This window comes from Heptranchias perlo, chromosome 45, assembly GCF_035084215.1.
Source record: "Heptranchias perlo isolate sHepPer1 chromosome 45, sHepPer1.hap1, whole genome shotgun sequence".
Lineage (NCBI taxonomy): Eukaryota > Metazoa > Chordata > Chondrichthyes > Hexanchiformes > Hexanchidae > Heptranchias > Heptranchias perlo.
The window spans coordinates 649,836-668,433 of NC_090369.1; the positions used below are offsets into that span (position 1 = coordinate 649,836).

At 53.5% G+C, this 18,598-nt stretch overlaps 1 protein-coding gene across 3 annotated transcripts in view; it reads left to right on the forward strand.

Moving 5' to 3' along the window:
* l1cama (L1 cell adhesion molecule, paralog a) overlaps window positions 1–18,598 on the forward strand; it is a 226,415-nt gene that overhangs the window by 164,052 nt on the left and 43,765 nt on the right. For all 3 annotated transcript variants that reach the window (XM_067976133.1, XM_067976135.1, XM_067976134.1), the window contains exons 15-17: window positions 6,820–6,921; window positions 13,691–13,888; window positions 18,462–18,532. In XM_067976133.1, the coding sequence (XP_067832234.1) occupies window positions 6,820–6,921; window positions 13,691–13,888; window positions 18,462–18,532 (371 nt within the window). The remainder of the gene's footprint in view (window positions 1–6,819; window positions 6,922–13,690; window positions 13,889–18,461; window positions 18,533–18,598) is intronic.

Consider the following 18,598-nt stretch of genomic DNA (forward strand, 5'->3'; position numbering starts at 1 on the left):
AGTCCTTACATTTGTCCACCCCAGTCCATCACCGGCATCTCCACATCAGGGTATATCAGAGTATTACAGTGAGGGGTGTGGGGTATATCAGAGTGTTACAGTGAGGGGTGTGGGGTATATCAGAGTGTTACAGTGAGGGGTGTGGGGTATATCAGTGTGCTGCAGTGAGGGGTGTGGTGTATATCAGAGTGTTACAGTGAGGGGTGTGGGGTATATCAGTGTGCTGCAGTGAGGGGTGTGGGGTATATCAGTGTGTTGCAGTGAGGGGTGTGGAGTATATCTGTGTGTTACAGTGAGAGGTGTGGGGTATATCAGTGTTACAGTGAGGGGTGTGGGGTATATCAGAGTGTTACAGTGAGGGGTGTGGGGTATATCAGTGTTACAGTGAGGGGTGTGGGGTATATCAGTGTGTTGCAGTGAGGGGTGTGGAGTATATCAGTGTGTTACAGTGAGGGGTGTGGGGTATATCAGAGTGTTACAGTGAGGGGTGTGGGGTATATCAGAGTGTTGCACTGAGGGGTGTGGGGTATATCAGTGTTGCAGTGAGGGGTGTGGGGTATATCGAAGTGTTACAGTGAGGGGTGTGGGGTATATCAGAGTGTTACAGTGAGGGGAGTGGGGTATATCAGAGGGTTAGTGAGGGGTGCGGGGTATATCAGAGTGTTACAGTGAGGGGTGCGGGGTATATCAGTATGTTACAGTGAGGGGTGTGGGGTATATCAGAGTGTTACAGTGAGGGGTGTGGGATATATCAGAGTGTTACAGTGAGGGGTGTGGGGTATATCAGAGTGTTACAGTGAGGGGTGTGGGGTATATCGAAGTGTTACAGTGAGGGGTGTGGGGTATATCAGAGTGTTACAGTGAGGGGAGTGGGGTATATCAGAGGGTTAGTGAGGGGTGTGGGGTATATCAGTGTTACAGTGAGGGGTGTGGGGTATATCAGTGTTACAGTGAGGGGTGTGGGGTATATCAGAGTGTTACAGTGAGGGTTGTGGGGTATATCAGAGTTTTACAGTGGGGGGTGTGGGGTATATCTGTGTTACAGTGAGGGGTGTGGGGTATATCAGTGTTACAGTGAGGGGTGTGGGGTATATCAGTGTGTTACAGTGGGGGGGTGGGGTATATCAGAGTGTTACAGTGAGGGGTGTGGGGTATATCAGAGGGTTAGTGATGGTGTGGGGTATATCAGTGTTACAGTGAGGGGTGTGGGGTATATCAGTGTTACAGTGAGGGGTGTGGGGTATATCTGTTGCAGTGAGGGGTGTGGGGTATATCAGTGTGTTACAGTGGTGGGTGTGGGGTATATCTGTGTTACAGTGAGGGGTGTGGGGTATATCAGTGTTACAGTGAGGGGTCTGGGGTATATCAGTGTTACAGTGAGGGGTGTGGGGTATATCAGTGTGTTACAGTGAGGGGTGTGGGGTATATCAGTGTTACAGTGAGGGGTGTGGGGTATATCAGAGTGTTACAGTGAGGGGTGTGGGGTATATCAGTGTTGCAGTGAGGGGTGTGGAGTATATCAGTGTGTTACAGTGAGGGGTGTGGGGTATATCAGAGTGTTACAGTGAGGGGTGTGGGGTATATCAGAGTGTTACAGTGAGGGGTGTGGGGTATATCAGTGTTGCAGTGAGGGGTGTGGAGTATATCAGTGTGTTACAGTGAGGGGTGTGGGGTATATCAGTGTTACAGTGAGGGGTGTGGGGTATATCAGTGTTGCAGTGAGGGGTGTGGGGTATATCAGTGTTACAGTGAGGGGTGTGGGGTATATCAGTGTTACAGTGAGGGGTGTGGAGTATATCAGTGTTACAGTGAGGGGTGTGGGGTATATCAGAGTGTTACAGTGAGGGGTGTGGGATATATCAGTGTTACAGTGAGGGGTGTGGGGTATATCAGTGTTACAGTGAGGGGTGTGGGGTATATCAGAGTGTTACAGTGAGGGGTGTGGGGTATATCAGAGTGTTGCACTGAGGGGTGTGGGATATATCAGTGTTGCAGTGAGGGGTGTGGGGTATATCAGTGTTACAGTGAGGGGTGTGGGGTATATCAGAGTGTTACAGTGAGGGGTGTGGGGTATATCAGAGTGTTGCACTGAGGGGTGTGGGATATATCAGTGTTGCACTGAGGGGTGTGGGATATATCAGTGTTACAGTGAGGGGTGTGGGGTATATCAGTGTTACAGTGAGGGGTGTGGGGTATATCAGAGTGTTACAGTGAGGGGTGTGGGGTTTATCAGTGTGTTACAGTGAGGGGTGTGGGGTTTATCAGTGTGTTACAGTGAGGGGTGTGGGGTATATCAGTATGTTACAGTGAGGGGTGTGGGGTATATTGAAGTGTTACAGTGAGGGGTGTGGGGTATATCAGAGTGTTACAGTGAGGGGAGTGGGGTATATCAGAGGGTTAGTGAGGGGTGTGGGGTATATCAGTGTTACAGTGAGGGGTGTGGGGTATATCAGTGTTACAGTGAGGGTTGTGGGGTATATCAGAGTTTTACAGTGGGGGGTGTGGGGTATATCTGTGTTACAGTGAGGGGTGTGGGGTATATCAGTGTTACAGTGAGGGGTGTGGGGTATATCAGTGTGTTACAGTGGGGGGGTGGGGTATATCAGAGTGTTACAGTGAGGGGTGTGGGGTATATCAGAGGGTTAGTGAGGGGTGTGGGGTATATCAGTGTTACAGTGAGGGGTGTGGGGTATATCAGTGTTACAGTGAGGGGTGTGGGGTATATCTGTTGCATTGAGGGGTGTGGGGTATATCAGTGTGTTACAGTGGGGGGTGTGGGGTATATCTGTGTTACAGTGAGGGGTGTGGGGTATATCAGTGTTACAGTGAGGGGTCTGGGGTATATCAGTGTTGCAGTGAGGGGTGTGGGGTATATCAGTGTGTTACAGTGAGGGGTGTGGGGTATATCAGTGTTACAGTGAGGGGTGTGGGGTATATCAGTGTTACAGTGAGGGGTGTGGGGTATATCAGTGTGTTACAGTGGGGGGTGTGGGGTATATCTGTGTTACAGTGAGGGGTGTGGGGTATATCAGTGTTACAGTGAGGGGTGTGGGGTATATCAGTGTGTTACAGTGGGGGGTGTGGGGTATATCTGTGTTACAGTGTGGGGTGTGGGGTATATCAGTGTTACAGTGAGGGGTGTGGGGTATATCAGTGTTACAGTGAGGGGTGTGGGGTATATCAGTGTTACAGTGAGGGGTGTGGGATATATCAGTGTGTTACAGTGGGGGGTGTGGGGTATCTCTGTGTTACAGTGAGGGGTGTGGGATATATCAGTGTTACAGTGAGGGGTGTGGGGTATATCAGTGTTACAGTGAGGGGTGTGGGGTATATCAGTGTTACAGTGAGGGGTGTGGGGTATATCAGAGTGTTACAGTGGGTGGTGTGGGGTATATCAGTGTTACAGTGGGGGTGTGGGGTATATCAGTGTTACAGTGAGGGGTGTGGGGTATATCAGTGTTACAGTGAGGGGTGTGGGGTATATCAGAGTGTTACAGTGGGTGGTGTGGGGTATATCAGTGTTACAGTGGGGGGTGTGGGGTATATCTGTGTTACAGTGTGGGGTGTGGGGTATATCAGTGTTACAGTGAGGGGTGTGGGGTATATCAGTGTTACAGTGAGGGGTGTGGGGTATATCAGTGTTACAGTGAGGGGTGTGGGGTATATCAGAGTGTTACAGTGGGTGGTGTGGGGTATATCAGTGTTACAGTGGGGGTGTGGGGTATATCAGTGTTACAGTGGGGGTGTGGGGTATATCAGTGTTACAGTGAGGGGTGTGGGGTATATCAGTGTTACAGTGAGGGGTCTGGGGTATATCAGTGTGTTACAGTTGGGGGGTGGGGTATATCTGTGTTACAGTGAGAGGTGTGGGGTATATCAGTGTTACAGTGAGGGGTGTGGGGTATATCAGAGTGTTACAGTGAGAGGTGTGGGGTATATCAGAGTGTTACAGTGAGGGGTGTGGGGTATATCAGAGTGTTACAGTGAGAGGTGTGGGGTATATCAGTGTTACAGTGAGGGGTGTGGGGTATATCAGAGTGTTACAGTGAGGGGTGTGGGGTATATCAGAGTGTTACAGTGAGAGGTGTGGGGTATATCAGTGTTACAGTGAGGGGTGTGGGGTATATCAGTGTTACAGTGAGGGGTGTGGGGTATATCAGTGTGTTACAGTGGGGGGGTGGGGTATATCTGTGTTACAGTGAGGGGTGTGGGGTATATCAGTGTGTTACAGTGAGGGGTGTGGGGTATATCAGTGTGTTACAGTGAGGGGTGTGGGGTATCTCTGTGTTACAGTGAGGGGTGTGGGGTATATCAGTGTTACAGTGAGGGGTGTGGGGTATATCAGTGTGTTACAGTGGGGGGGTGGGGTATATCTGTGTTACAGTGAGGGGTGTGGGGTATATCAGTGTGTTACAGTGAGGGGTCTGGGGTATATCAGTGTGTTACAGTTGGGGGGTGGGGTATATCTGTGTTACAGTGAGGGGTGTGGGGTATATCAGTGTTACAGTGAGGGGTGTGGAGTATATCAGTGTTACAGTGAGGGGTGTGGGGTATATCAGTGTGTTACAGTGGGGGGTGTGGGGTATATCAGTGTTACAGTGAGGGGTGTGGGGTATATCAGTGTTACAGTGAGGGGTGTGGGGTATATCAGTGTTACAGTGAGGGGTGTGGGGTATATCAGTGTGTTACAGTGGGGGGGTGGGGTATATCTGTGTTACAGTGAGGGGTGTGGGGTATATCAGTGTGTTACAGTGAGGGGTCTGGGGTATATCAGTGTGTTACAGTTGGGGGGTGGGGTATATCTGTGTTACAGTGAGGGGTGTGGGGTATATCAGTGTGTTACAGTGAGAGGTGTGGGGTATATCAGTGTGTTACAGTGAGGGGTGTGGGGTATATCAGTGTGTTACAGTGGGGGGGTGGGGTATATCTGTGTTACAGTGAGAGGTGTGGGGTATATCAGTGTTACAGTGAGGGGTGTGGGGTATATCAGTGTGTTACAGTGGGGGGGTGGGGTATATCTGTGTTACAGTGGGGGGTGTGGGGTATCTGTGTTACAGTGAGGGGTGTGGGGTATATCAGTGTCACAGATACATCCATGCCTTTGTTACCTCTAAAGTTGACTATTCTAATGCTCTCCATGCCGGCCTCCTATCTCCCACCCTCCATAAACTCCAGCTCATCCAAAACTCTGCTGCCCGTGTCCTAACTCGCACCAAGTCCCGTTCACCCCTCACCCGCTGGCTCTTGGTCCGAGAACGCTTCCATTTTAAAATTCTCCATCCTTGTGTTCAAATCCCTCCCTGGCCCTCGCCCCCCTCCCTATCTCTGTAACCTCCTCCAGCCCCTACAACCCTCCCAGATCTCTGCGCTCCTCCAATTCTGGCCTCTTGTCCATCCCCCGATTTCCATCGCTCCACCATTGGCGGCCGTGCCTTCACCTCACCTCTCCGCCTCTCTCTCCTCCTTTAAGACGCTCCTTAAAACCTCCCTCTTTGACCGAGCTTTTGGTCACCTGTCCTAATATCCCCTTATGTGGCTCGGTGCCAAATTTTGTTTGGTAATCGCTCCTGTGAAGCGGCTTGGGACATTTTACTACATTAAATGCAGGTTGTTGTTGTTATCTTCCTTCTTCACCTCTCTATCTCTCTGCTTTCCTCTTGCTCCCTCGTTCTGTATCCCTCTCTATCTCTCTGCTTTCCTCTTGCTCCCTCGTTCAGTATCCCTCTCTATCTCTCTGCTTTCCTCTTGCTCCCTGGTTCTGTATCCCTCTCGATCTCTCTGCTTTTCCTCTTGCTCCCTCGTTCTGTATCCCTCTCTATCTCTCTGCTTTTCCTCTTGCTCCCTCGTTCTGTATCCCTCTCTATCTTCCTCTACTTTTCCTCTTGCTCCCTGGTTCTGTATCCCTCTCTATCTCTCTGCTTTCCTCTTGCTCCCTCGTTCTGTATCCCTCTCTATCTCTCTGCTTTCCTCTTGCTCCCTGGTTCTGTATCCCTCTCTATCTCTCTGCTTTCCTCTTGCTCCCTGGTTCTGTATCCCTCTCTATCTCTCTGCTTTCCTCTTGCTCCCTCGTTCTGTATCCCTCTCTATCTCTCTGCTTTCCTCTTGCTCCCTGGTTCTGTATCCCTCTCTATCTTCCTCTGCTTTCCTCTTGTTCCCTGGTTCTGTATCCCTCTCTATCTCTCTGCTTTTCCTCTTGCTCCCTCGTTCTGTATCCCTCTCTATCTCTCTGCTTTCCTCTTGCTCCCTGGTTCTGTATCCCTCTCTATCTCTCTGCTTTCCTCTTGCTCCCTCGTTCTGTATCCCTCTCTATCTCTCTGCTTTCCTCTTGCTCCCTCGTTCTGTATCCCTCTCTATCTCTCTGCTTTTCCTCTTGCTCCCTCGTTCTGTATCCCTCTCTATCTCTCTGCTTTCCTCTTGCTCCCTGGTTCTGTATCCCTCTCTATCTCTCTGCTTTCCTCTTGCTCCCTGGTTCTATATCCCTTTCTATCTCTCTGCTTTCCTCTTGCTCCCTGGTTCTGTATCCCTCTCTATCTCTCTGCTTTTCCTCTTGCTCCCTGGTTCTGTATCCCTCTCTATCTTCCTCTGCTTTCCTCTTGCTCCCTGGTTCTGTATCCCTCTCTATCTCTCTGCTTTCCTCTTGCTCCCTGGTTCTGTATCCCTCTCTATCTCTCTGCTTTCCTCTTGCTCCCTCGTTCTGTATCCCTCTCTATCTCTCTGCTTTTATGTAATTATTGTGTCTCTCTATCTGGCTCTGTCTCTCTTTCTCGCTCTCTCTTTTCTCTGACTATCTCTCACCTGTGGGTGCTTTTGATTTTACAGATCGCCCTGACCCACCCTTTGATTTACAGCTGAGAATCATCCAGGAACGAGAGGTCCAGCTGTCCTGGATTCCAGGGAATGATCACAACAGTCCCATCGAGGGTAGGTACTACGGTGTATGTGGGTCACAGTCCCATCGAGGGTAGGTACTACGGTGTATGTGGGTCACAGTCCCATCGAGGGCAGGGACTGCAGTGTATGTGGGTCACAGTCCCATCGAGGGCAGGGACTGCAGTGTATGTGGGTCACAGTCCCATCGAGGGCAGGGACTGCAGTGTATGTGGGTCACAGTCCCATCGAGGGCAGGGACTGCAGTGTATGTGGTTCACAGTCCCATCGAGGGCAGGGACTGCAGTGTATGTGGGTCACAGTCCCATCGAGGGCAGGGACTGCAGTGTATGTGGGTCACAGTCCCATCGAGGGCAGGGACTGCAGTGTATGTGGGTCACAGTCCCATCGAGGGCAGGGACTGCAGTGTATGTGGGTCACAGTCCCATCGAGGGCAGGGACTGCAGTGTATGTGGGTCACAGTCCCATCGAGGGCAGGGACTGCAGTGTATGTGGGTCACAGTCCCATCGAGGGCAGGGACCGCAGTGTATGTGGGTCACAGTCCCATCGAGGACAGGGACTGCAGTGTATGTGGGTCACAGTCCCATCGAGGACAGGGACCACAGTGTATGTGGGTCACAGTCCCATCGAGGACAGGGACCACAGTGTATGTGGGTCACAGTCCCATCGAGGGCAGGGACTGCAGTGTATGTGGGTCACAGTCCCATCGAGGGCAGGGACTGCAGTGTATGTGGGTCACAGTCCCATCGAGGCAGGGACTGCAGTGTATGTGGGTCACAGTCCCATCGAGGGCAGGGACTGCAGTGTATGTGGGTCACAGTCCCATCGAGGGCAGGGACTGCAGTGTATGTGGGTCACAGTCCCATCGAGGGCAGGGACTGCAGTGTATGTGGGTCACAGTCCCATCGAGGGCAGGGACTGCAGTGTATGTGGGTCACAGTCCCATCGAGGGCAGGGACTGCAGTGTATGTGGGTCACAGTCCCATCGAGGACAGGGACTGCAGTGTATGTGGGTCACAGTCCCATCGAGGCAGGGACTGCAGTGTATGTGGGTCACAGTCCCATCGAGGCAGGGACTGCAGTGTATGTGGGTCACAGTCCCATCGAGGGCAGGGACTGCAGTGTATGTGGGTCACAGTCCCATCGAGGGCAGGGACTGCAGTGTATGTGGGTCACTGCCCCATCGAGGGCAGGGACTGCAGTGTATGTGGGTCACAGTCCCATCGAGGGCAGGGACTGCAGTGTATGTGGGTCACAGTCCCATCGAGGGCAGGGACTGCAGTGTATGTGGGTCACAGTCGCATCGAGGGCAGGGACTGCAGTGTATGTGGGTCACTGCCCCATCGAGGGCAGGGACTGCAGTGTATATAAGAACATAAGAAATAGGAGCAGGATTAGGCCAATCGGCCCCTCGAGCCTGCTCCGCCATTCAATAAGATCATGGCTGATCTGATCCTAACCTCAAATCTAAATTCATGTCCAATTTCCTGCCTGCTCCCTGTAACCCCTATTTCCCTTTACTTCTAGGAAACTGTCTATTTCTGTTTTTAATTTATTTAATGATGTAGCTTCCACAGCTTCCCGGGGCAGCAAATTCCACAGACCTACCACCCTCTGAGTGAAGAAGTTTCTCCTCATCTCAGTTTTGAAAGAGCAGCCCCTTATTCTAAGATTATGCCCCCTAGTTCTAGTTTCACCCATCCTTGGGAACATCCTTACCGCATCCACCCGATCAAGCCCCTTGACAATCTTATATGTTTCAATAAGATCGCCTCTCATTCTTCTGAACTCCAATGAGTAGAGTCCCAATCTACTCAACCTCTCCTCATATGTCCGCCCCCTCATCCCCGGGATTAACCGAGTAAACCTTCTTTGTACTGCCTCGAGAGCAAGTATGTCTTTTCTTAAGTATGGACACCAAAACTGTATGCAGTATTCCAGGTGCGGTCTCACCAATACCTTATATAACTGCAGCAATACCTCCCTGTTTTTATATTCTATCCCCCTAGCAATAAAAGCCAACATTCCGTTGGCCTTCTTGATCACCTGCTGCACCTGCATACTAACTTTTTTGATTTTCTTGCACTAGGACCCCCAGATCCCTTTGTACTGCAGTACTTTCCAGTTTCTCGCCATTAAGATAATAACTTGCTCTCTGATTTTTCCTGCCAAAGTGCATGGAAAAATCAGAGAGCAAGTTATTATCTTAATCTTAGTGTATGTGGATTGGTCACAGTCCCATCGAGGACAGGGACTGCAGTGTATGTGGGTCACAGTCCCATCGAGGGCAGGGACTGCAGTGTATGTGGGTCACAGTCCCATCGAGGGCAGGGACTGCAGTGTATGTGGGTCACAGTCCCATCGAGGGCAGGGACTGCAGTGTATGTGGGTCACAGTCCCATCGAGGGCAGGGACTGCAGTGTATGTGGGTCACAGTCCCATCGAGGGCAGGGACTGCAGTGTATGTGGGTCACAGTCCCATCGAGGGCAGGGACTGCAGTGTATGTGGGTCACAGTCCCATCGAGGGCAGGGACTGCAGTGTATGTGGGTCACAGTCCCATCGAGGGCAGGGACTGCAGTGTATGTGGGTCACAGTCCCATCGAGGACAGGGACTGCAGTGTATGTGGGTCACAGTCCCATCGAGGGCAGGGACTGCAGTGTATGTGGGTCACAGTCCCATCGAGGGCAGGGACTGCAGTGTATGTGGGTCACAGTCCCATCGAGGGCAGGGACTGCAGTGTATGTGGGTCACAGTCCCATCGAGGGCAGGGACTGCAGTGTATGTGGGTCACAGTCCCATCGAGGCAGGGACTGCAGTGTCTGTGGGTCACAGTCCCATCGAGGGCAGGGACTGCAGTGTATGTGGGTCACAGTCCCATCGAGGGCAGGGACTGCAGTGTATGTGGGTCACAGTCCCATCGAGGCAGGGACTGCAGTGTATGTGGGTCACAGTCCCATCGAGGGCAGGGACTGCAGTGTATGTGGGTCACAGTCCCATCGAGGCAGGGACTGCAGTGTATGTGGGTCACAGTCCCATCGAGGGCAGGGACTGCAGTGTATGTGGGTCACAGTCCCATCGAGGGCAGGGACTGCAGTGTATGTGGGTCACAGCCCCGTCGAGGGCAGGGACTGTCAGATGGTAACAGGATGTACCTGTATAAGTCCTGCCACACTGGAATACCACACACATCCTGCTCTGTATCGGAATCTCTTAAACCAATTTATTTCACTTCCTTCTCAAAACATACAATGGTGAGTTACCGCAGGGACACCCCAGACTGTTCCCCACAGACCAGGGGGCCCCTGGTCCAATCCCCAGACAGTCTGGGTCTGATCCACACAGACCAGGGGGCCCCTGGTCCAATCCCCAGACAGTCTGGGACTGATCCCCACAGACCAGAGGGGCCCCTGGTCTAATCCCCAGACAGTCTGGGACTGAGCCCCACAGACCAGAGGGCCCCTGGTCCAATCCCCAGACAGTCTGGGACTGATCCCCACAGACCAGGGGAGCCCCTGGTCCAATCCCCAGACAGTCTAGGACTGATCCCCACAGACCAGGGGGCCCCTGGTCCAATCCCCAGACAGTCTAGGACTGATCCACACAGACCAGGGGGCCCCTGGTCCAATCCCCAGACAGTCTGGGACTGATCCCCACAGACCAGGGGGCCCCTGGTCCAATCCCCAGACAGTCTAGGACTGATCCACACAGACCAGGGGGCCCCTGGTCCAATCCCCAGACAGTCTGGGACTGATCCCCACAGACCAGAGGGTCCTTGGTCCAATCCCCAGACAGTCTGGGACTGATCCCCACAGACCAGAGGGTCCTTGGTCCAATCCCCAGACAGTCTGGGACTGATACACACAGACCAGGGGGCCCTGGTCCAATCCCCAGACAGTCTGGGACTGATACACACAGACCAGAGGGCCCCTGGTCTAATCCTCAGGCATTGCTGAGTAAACTGATCTCAGCCAGGACGGTGCTACAATAGTGCCCAGTTCCCACCGGGTTAGCGAAGGGGTAAAATCAGGGTTCCTGCTCCTGATCACTGTCCCCTGTGTGTGCGGGCGTCGGGTGAGAACAGAATCGGGCTCAGCTGTGACGCCCCTCACTGTTGAATATCCTGCTGGCACTCACTGTGTGCGGCCCCAAGTGGAAGAATAGCTACTTAGATGATGTACTGGATGGTGACTGACTCCTGTAGAACCCATACTCCGCGTACACTCTGTGCCTTGAGGAGGGAGGGAACTGGAATTGTCAGTCACTCAGCCCTGCCCAGTTGCAGTTTATCTGTGTAACATAACCTGACAAAACCCATTTTTAAACTCTGGACCAGAGAAGGGCTTGTGTGGAGCTGTAACTGCAGCTTGTATAATGTTAGAGGGCTCTGCAGGTGTGTGTATGGCTGAGTGTGTGTGCGAGATAGCACGTGTGGGAGTGTGCAGGAGAGAAATTGTGTGACCGAGCGGATGGAATGTTTTGGCTTTAATCACTTTTGAAATGGCCCCATCTGTGGAGGAGCAGTGGGCCACAGGTCTTTGTGTCTGTGAGTGGGTGCACAGAGTTCAGCTTGCCCTGATCAGAGAGAGATGAGGGACAGATCGACACTCGAACTGGGTGCTGTCTGTTCCCACTCTCTCTCTTATTGCTCAGTGATTGGGGAGAGGTGAGGGCTGGGTATCACTGTAACTGGGTGCTCTCTGTTCCCACTCTCTCTCATTGCTCAGTGATTGGGGAGAGGTGAGGGCTGGGTATCACTGTAACTGGGTGCTGTCTGTTCCCACTCTCTCTCTCATTGCTCAGTGATTGGGGAGAGGTGAGGGCTGGGTATCACTGTAACTGGGTGCTCTCTGTTCCCACTCTCTCTTATTGCTCAGTGATTGGGGAGAGGTGAGGGCTGGGTATCACTGTAACTGGGTGCTCTCTGTTCCCACTCTCTCTTATTGCTCAGTGATTGGGGAGAGGTGAGGGCTGGGTATCACTGTAACTGGGTGCTCTCTGTTCCCACTCTCTCTCTTATTGCTCAGTGATTGGGGAGAGGTGAGGGCTGGGTATCACTGTAACTGGGTGCTCTCTGTTCCCACTCTCTCTCTCATTGCTCAGTGATTGGGGAGAGGTGAGGGCTGGGTATCACTGTAACTGGGTGCTCTCTGTTCCCACTCTCTCATTGCTCAGTGATTGGGGAGAGGTGAGGGCTGGGTATCACTGTAACTGGGTGCTCTCTGTTCCCACTCTCTCTCATTGCTCAGTGATTGGGGAGAGGTGAGGGCTGGGTGTCACTGTAACTGGGTGCTGTCTGATCCCACTCTCTCTCTCATTGCTCAGTGATTGGGGAGAGGTGAGGGCTGGGTATCACTGTAACTGGGTGCTCTCTGTTCCCACTCTCTCTCTCATTGCTCAGTGATTGGGGAGAGGTGAGGGCTGGGTATCACTGTAACTGGGTGCTGTCTGTTCCCACTCTCTCTCTCATTGCTCAGTGATTGGGGAGAGATGAGGGCTGGGTATCACTGTAACTGGGTGCTGTCTGTTCCCACTCTCTCTCTTATTGCTCAGTGATTGGGGAGAGGTGAGGGCTGGGTATCACTGTAACTGGGTGCTCTCTGTTCCCACTCTCTCTCTTATTGCTCAGTGATTGGGGAGAGGTGAGGGCTGGGTATCACTGTAACTGGGTGCTCCCTGTTCCCACTCTCTCTCTTATTGCTCAGTGATTGGGGAGAGGTGAGGGCTGGGTATCACTGTAACTGGGTGCTCTCTGTTCCCACTCTCTCTCTTATTGCTCAGTGATTGGGGAGAGGTGAGGGCTGGGTATCACTGTAACTGGGTGCTCTCTGTTCCCACTCTCTCTCTTATTGCTCAGTGATTGGGGAGAGGTGAGGGCTGGGTATCACTGTAACTGGGTGCTCTCTGTTCCCACTCTCTCTCTTATTGCTCAGTGATTGGGGAGAGGTGAGGGCTGGGTATCACTGTAACTGGGTGCTCTCTGTTCCCACTCTCTCTCATTGCTCAGTGATTGGGGAGAGGTGAGGGCTGGGTATCACTGTAACTGGGTGCTCTCTGTTCCCACTCTCTCTCTCTTATTGCTCAGTGATTGGGGAGAGGTGAGGGCTGGGTATCACTGTAACTGGGTGCTCTCTGTTCCCACTCTCTCTCTTATTGCTCAGTGATTGGGGAGAGGTGAGGGCTGGGTATCACTGTAACTGGGTGCTCTCTGTTCCCACTCTCTCTCTCATTGCTCAGTGATTGGGGAGAGGTGAGGGCTGGGTATCACTGTAACTGGGTGCTCTCTGTTCCCACTCTCTCATTGCTCAGTGATTGGGGAGAGGTGAGGGCTGGGTATCACTGTAACTGGGTGCTCTCTGTTCCCACTCTCTCTCTCATTGCTCAGTGATTGGGGAGAGGTGAGGGCTGGGTATCACTGTAACTGGGTGCTCTCTGTTCCCACTCTCTCTCTCATTGCTCAGTGATTGGGGAGAGGTGAGGGCTGGGTATCACTGTAACTGGGTGCTGTCTGTTCCCACTCTCTCTCTCATTGCTCAGTGATTGGGGAGAGGTGAGGGCTGGGTATCACTGTAACTGGGTGCTGTCTGTTCCCACTCTCTCTCTTATTGCTCAGTGATTGGGGAGAGGTGAGGGCTGGGTATCACTGTAACTGGGTGCTCTCTGTTCCCACTCTCTCTCTTATTGCTCAGTGATTGGGGAGAGGTGAGGGCTGGGTATCACTGTAACTGGGTGCTGTCTGTTACTGTGTCCTTGTCACATTAAATGGCTGCTTTTTACTTTGTTTGCGTCCCCCGTTGGTAGAATTCATCATTAAGTTCGAGGAGGACATCTTCGAGCCTGGGACGTGGCACGTGATGAAACACCTGGACGGTGACCAGCAGGAGACGGTGTTGGAGCTCTCCCCCTACGTTAATTACAGCTTCCGGGTCATCTCTGTCAACAGGTTGGGGAGCAGTGACCCCAGTGAGGGCACAGACCGCTATATGGCCCCGTCGGCAGGTAGGCCATTGGGACAGAGTGTGGCTGACTGTGGCAGGAGAAGGGTACTGTAGGGAACGGGCATGGTTCCTGGGGTACAGGACAGGGGCATGGGGGGGTGGGGGGTTAAGAGTTTCGGTAACCAAGGGCCACAGACCCGAGCTCGGGAGAGGGGTGGTGGACGGACTGCTGACGTTTACTCCGTGTAAAAGTGGAACTGACTGACAGGGAGGCATTGGAGGCACAATGTCAGCACATCCAAGAAGGAGCTGCACAGTTTTCTGGTGATTGAGGGGAGGGGATACGATGGGATCGATGCAACTGGGCCCAGTTATTCTTACGTCCTGGAGTGCAGGGAAAGGGTGTGGGAAGAATTTACCAGCAGCAGAGTATGCACGGTGAGGTTACTGGGGTGTAGGACGAGGGAGAGGGAGGGGCTGAGGTTAATGGGAGAGGGGCTGAGGTTAATGGGAGAGGGGCTGAGGTTAATGGGAGAGGGGCTGAGGTTAATGGGAGAGGGGCTGAGGTTAATGGGAGAGGGGCTGAGGTTAATGGGAGAGGGGCTGAGGTTAATGGGAGAGGGGCTGAGGTTAATGGGAGAGGGGCTGAGGTTAATGGGAGAGGGGCTGAGGATAATGGGAGAGGGGCTGAGGTTAGTGGGAGAGGGGCTGAGGTTAATGGGAGAGGGGCTGAGGATAATGGGAGAGGGGCTGAGGATAATGGGAGAGGGGCTGAGGATAGTGGGAGAGGGGCTGAGGTTAATGGGAGAGGGGCTGAGGATAGTGGGAGAGGGGCTGAGGATAGTGGGAGAGGGGCTGAGGATAGTGGGAGAGGGGCTGAGGTTAGTGGGAGAGGGGCTGAGGTTAGTGGGAGAGGGGCTGAGGTTAGTGGGAGAGGGGCTGAGGTTAGTGGGAGAGGGGCTGAGGTTAATGGGAGAGGGGCTGAGGTTGATGGGAGAGGGGCTGAGGATGATGGGAGAGGGGCTGAGGATGATGGGAGAGGGGCTGAGGATGATGGGAGAGGGGCTGAGGATGATGGGGGAGGGTCTGAGGATAATGGGGGAGGGGCTGAGGATAGTGGGAGAGGGGCTGAGGATAGTGGGAGAGGGGCTGAGGATAGTGGGAGAGGGGCTGAGGATAGTGGGAGAGGGGCTGAGGTTAGTGGGAGAGGGGCTGAGGTTAGTGGGAGAGGGGCTGAGGTTAGTGGGATAGGGGCTGAGGTTAGTGGGAGAGGGGCTGAGGTTAATGGGAGAGGGGCTGAGGTTGATGGGAGAGGGGCTGAGGTTGATGGGAGAGGGGCTGAGGTTGATGGGAGAGGGGCTGAGGTTGATGGGAGAGGGGCTGAGGTTGATGGGAGAGGGGCTGAGGTTGATGGGAGAGGGGCTGAGGATGATGGGAGAGGGGCTGAGGATAATGGGAGAGGGGCTGAGGATAATGGGGGAGGGGCTGAGGATAATGGGGGAGGGGCTGAGGATAATGGGGGAGGGGCTGAGGATAATGGGGGAGGGGCTGAGGATAGTGGGAGAGGGGCTGAGGATAATGGGAGTAGGGTGGGGGAGGGGCTCAGGTTGAAGGGGTTTCGGCCTGGGCAGGGAAGTGAGGTTACCAGGGGTGGGGCGGTAAGTGGGAGTGAGGTTACCTGGTGTAGTGCCGTGAGTGTGAGTGAGGTTACCTGGTGTAGTGTGGTAAGTGGGAGTGAGGTTACCTGGTGTAGGGCGGTAAGTGGGAGTGAGGTTACCTGGTGTAGGGCGGTAAGTGGGAGTGAGGTTACCTGGTGTAGGGCGGTAAGTGGGAGTGAGGTTACCTGGTGTAGGGCGGTAAGTGGGAGTGAGGTTACCTGGTGTAGGGCGGTAAGTGGGAGTGAGGTTACCTGGTGTAGTGCGGTAAGTGGGAGTGAGGTTACCTGGTGTAGGGCGGTAAGTGGGAGTGAGGTTACCTGGTGTAGTGCCGTAAGTGTGAGTGAGGTTACCTGGTGTAGTGCGGTAAGTGGGAGTGAGGTTACCTGGTGTAGTGCGGTAAGTGGGAGTGAGGTTACCTGGTGTAGGGCGGTAAGTGGGAGTGAGGTTACCTGGTGTAGTGTGGTAAGTGGGAGTGAGGTTACCTGGTGTAGTGTGGTAAGTGGGAGTGAGGTTACCTGGTGTAGGGCGGTAAGTGGGAGTGAGGTTACCTGGTGTAGGGTGGTAAGTGGGAGTGAGGTTACCTGGTGTTGGGCGGTAAGTGGGAGTGAGGTTACCTGGTGTAGGGCGGTAAGTGGGAGTGAGGTTACCAGGTGTGGGGTGGTAAGTGGGAGTGAGGTTACCTGGTGTAGGGCGGTAAGTGGGAGTGAGGTTACCAGGGGTGGGGTGGTAAGTGGGAGTGAGGTTACCTGGTGTAGGGCGGTAAGTGGGAGTGAGGTTACCAGGGGTGGGGCGGTAAGTGGGAGTGAGGTTACCTGGTGTCGGGCGGTTAGTGGGAATGAGGTTACCTGGTGTAGTGTGGTAAGTGGGAGTGAGGTTACCTGGTGTGGGGCGGTAAGTGGGAGTGAGGTTACCTGGTGTAGGGTGGTAAGTGGGAGTGAGATTACCTGATGTAGGGCGGTAAGTGGGAGTGAGGTTATCTGGTGTAGGGCAATAAGTGGGAGTGAGGGTACCTGGTGTAGGGCGGTAAGTGGGAGTGAGATTACCTGGTGTTGTGCGGTAAGTGGGAGTGAGGTTATCTGGTGTAGGGCAATAAGTGGGAGTGAGGTTACCTGGTGTAGGGTGGTAAGTGGGAGTGAGGTTACCTGGTGTAGTGCGGTAAGTGGGAGTGAGGTTACCTGGTGTAGTGCGGTAAGTGGGAGTGAGATTAGCTGGTGTAGGGCGGTAAGTGGGAGTGAGGTTATCTGGTGTAGGGCAATAAGTGGGAGTGAGGTTACCTGGTGTAGGGTGGTAAGTGGGAGTGAGGTTACCTGGTGTAGGGTGGTAAGTGGGAGTGAGGTTATCTGGTGTGGGGCGGTAAGTGGGAGTGAGGTTACCTGGTGTAGGGTGGTAAGTGGGAGTGAGGTTACCTGGTGTAGGGTGGTAAGTGGGAGTGAGGTTACCTGGTGTAGGGTTGTAAGTGGGAGTGAGGTTACCTGGTGTAGGGCGGGAAGTGGGAGTGAGGTTACCTGGTGTAGGGCGGTAAGTGGGAGTGAGGTTACCTGGTGTAGGGTGGTAAGTGGGAGTGAGGTTACCTGGTGTAGGGCGGTAAGTGGGAGTGAGGTTATCTGGTGTAGGGTGGTAAGTGGGAGTGAGGTTACCTGGTGTAGGGCGGTAAGTGGGAGTGAGGTTACCTGGTGTAGGGCGGTAAATGGGAGTGAGGTTACCTGGTGTAGGGCGGTAAGTGGGAGTGAGGTTACCTGGTGTAGTGTGGTAAGTGGGAGTGAGGTTATCTGGTGTAGGGCGGTAAGTGGGAGTGAGGTTACCTGGTGTAGGGTGGTAAGTGGGAGTGAGGTTACCTGGTGTAGGGTGGTAAGTGGGAGTGAGGTTACCTGGTGTAGGGTTGTAAGTGGGAGTGAGGTTACCTGGTGTAGGGCGGTAAGTGGGAGTGAGGTTACCTGGTGTAGGGCAATAAGTGGGAGTGAGGTTACCTGGTGTAGGGTGGTAAGTGGGAGTGAGGTTACCTGGTGTAGTGCGGTAAGTGGGAGTGAGGTTACCTGGTGTAGTGCGGTAAGTGGGAGTGAGATTAGCTGGTGTAGGGCGGTAAGTGGGAGTCAGGTTATCTGGTGTAGGGCAATAAGTGGGAGTGAGGTTACCTGGTGTAGTGTGGTAAGCGGGAGTGAGGTTACCTGGTGTAGGGTGGTAAGTGGGAGTGAGGTTACCTGGTGTAGTGCGGTAAGTGGGAGTGAGGTTACCTGGTGTAGGGCGGTAAGTGGGAGTGAGGTTACCTGGTGTAGGGTGGTAAGTGGGAGTGAGGTTACCTGGTGTAGGGTGGTAAGTGGGAGTGAGGTTATCTGGTGTAGGGCGGTAAGTGGGAGTGAGGTTACCTGGTGTAGGGTGGTAAGTGGGAGTGAGGTTACCTGGTGTAGGGTGGTAAGTGGGAGTGAGGTTACCTGGTGTAGGGTTGTAAGTGGGAGTGAGGTTACCTGGTGTAGGGCGGTAAGTGGGAGTGAGGTTACCTGGTGTAGGGCGGTAAGTGGGAGTGAGGTTACCTGGTGTAGGGTGGTAAGTGGGAGTGAGGTTACCTGGTGTAGGGCGGTAAGTGGGAGTGAGGTTATCTGGTGTAGGGTGGTAAGTGGGAGTGAGGTTACCTGGTGTAGGGCGGTAAGTGGGAGTGAGGTTACCTGGTGTAGGGCGGTAAATGGGAGTGAGGTTACCTGGTGTAGGGCGGTAAGTGGGAGTGAGGTTACCTGGTGTAGGGTGGTAAGTGGGAGTGAGGTTACCTGGTGTAGGGTGGTAAGTGGGAGTGAGGTTACCTGGTGTAGGGTGGTAAGTGGGAGTGAGGTTACCTGGTGTGGGGCGGTAAGTGGGAGTGAGGTTATCAGGATAAGGTACGCTACGTGGACCTGTTTACATTATAACCCGAGCTGACTGATGCGACTCTGGTTCACTGAGATGGGGACGGCTAATCTCTCTCACCATTTTATTTCCAATCCCCAGTCCCAGAGAAGAATCCGGAAGGGGTGAAAGGAGAAGGCTCTCTGCCGAACAACATGATCATCTCGTGGCAGGTGCGCAGTACAATCTCCTCCCTGCCTTTAGAGTCCCTCAGCCAAATCCTGTGCTTTTAATGACTA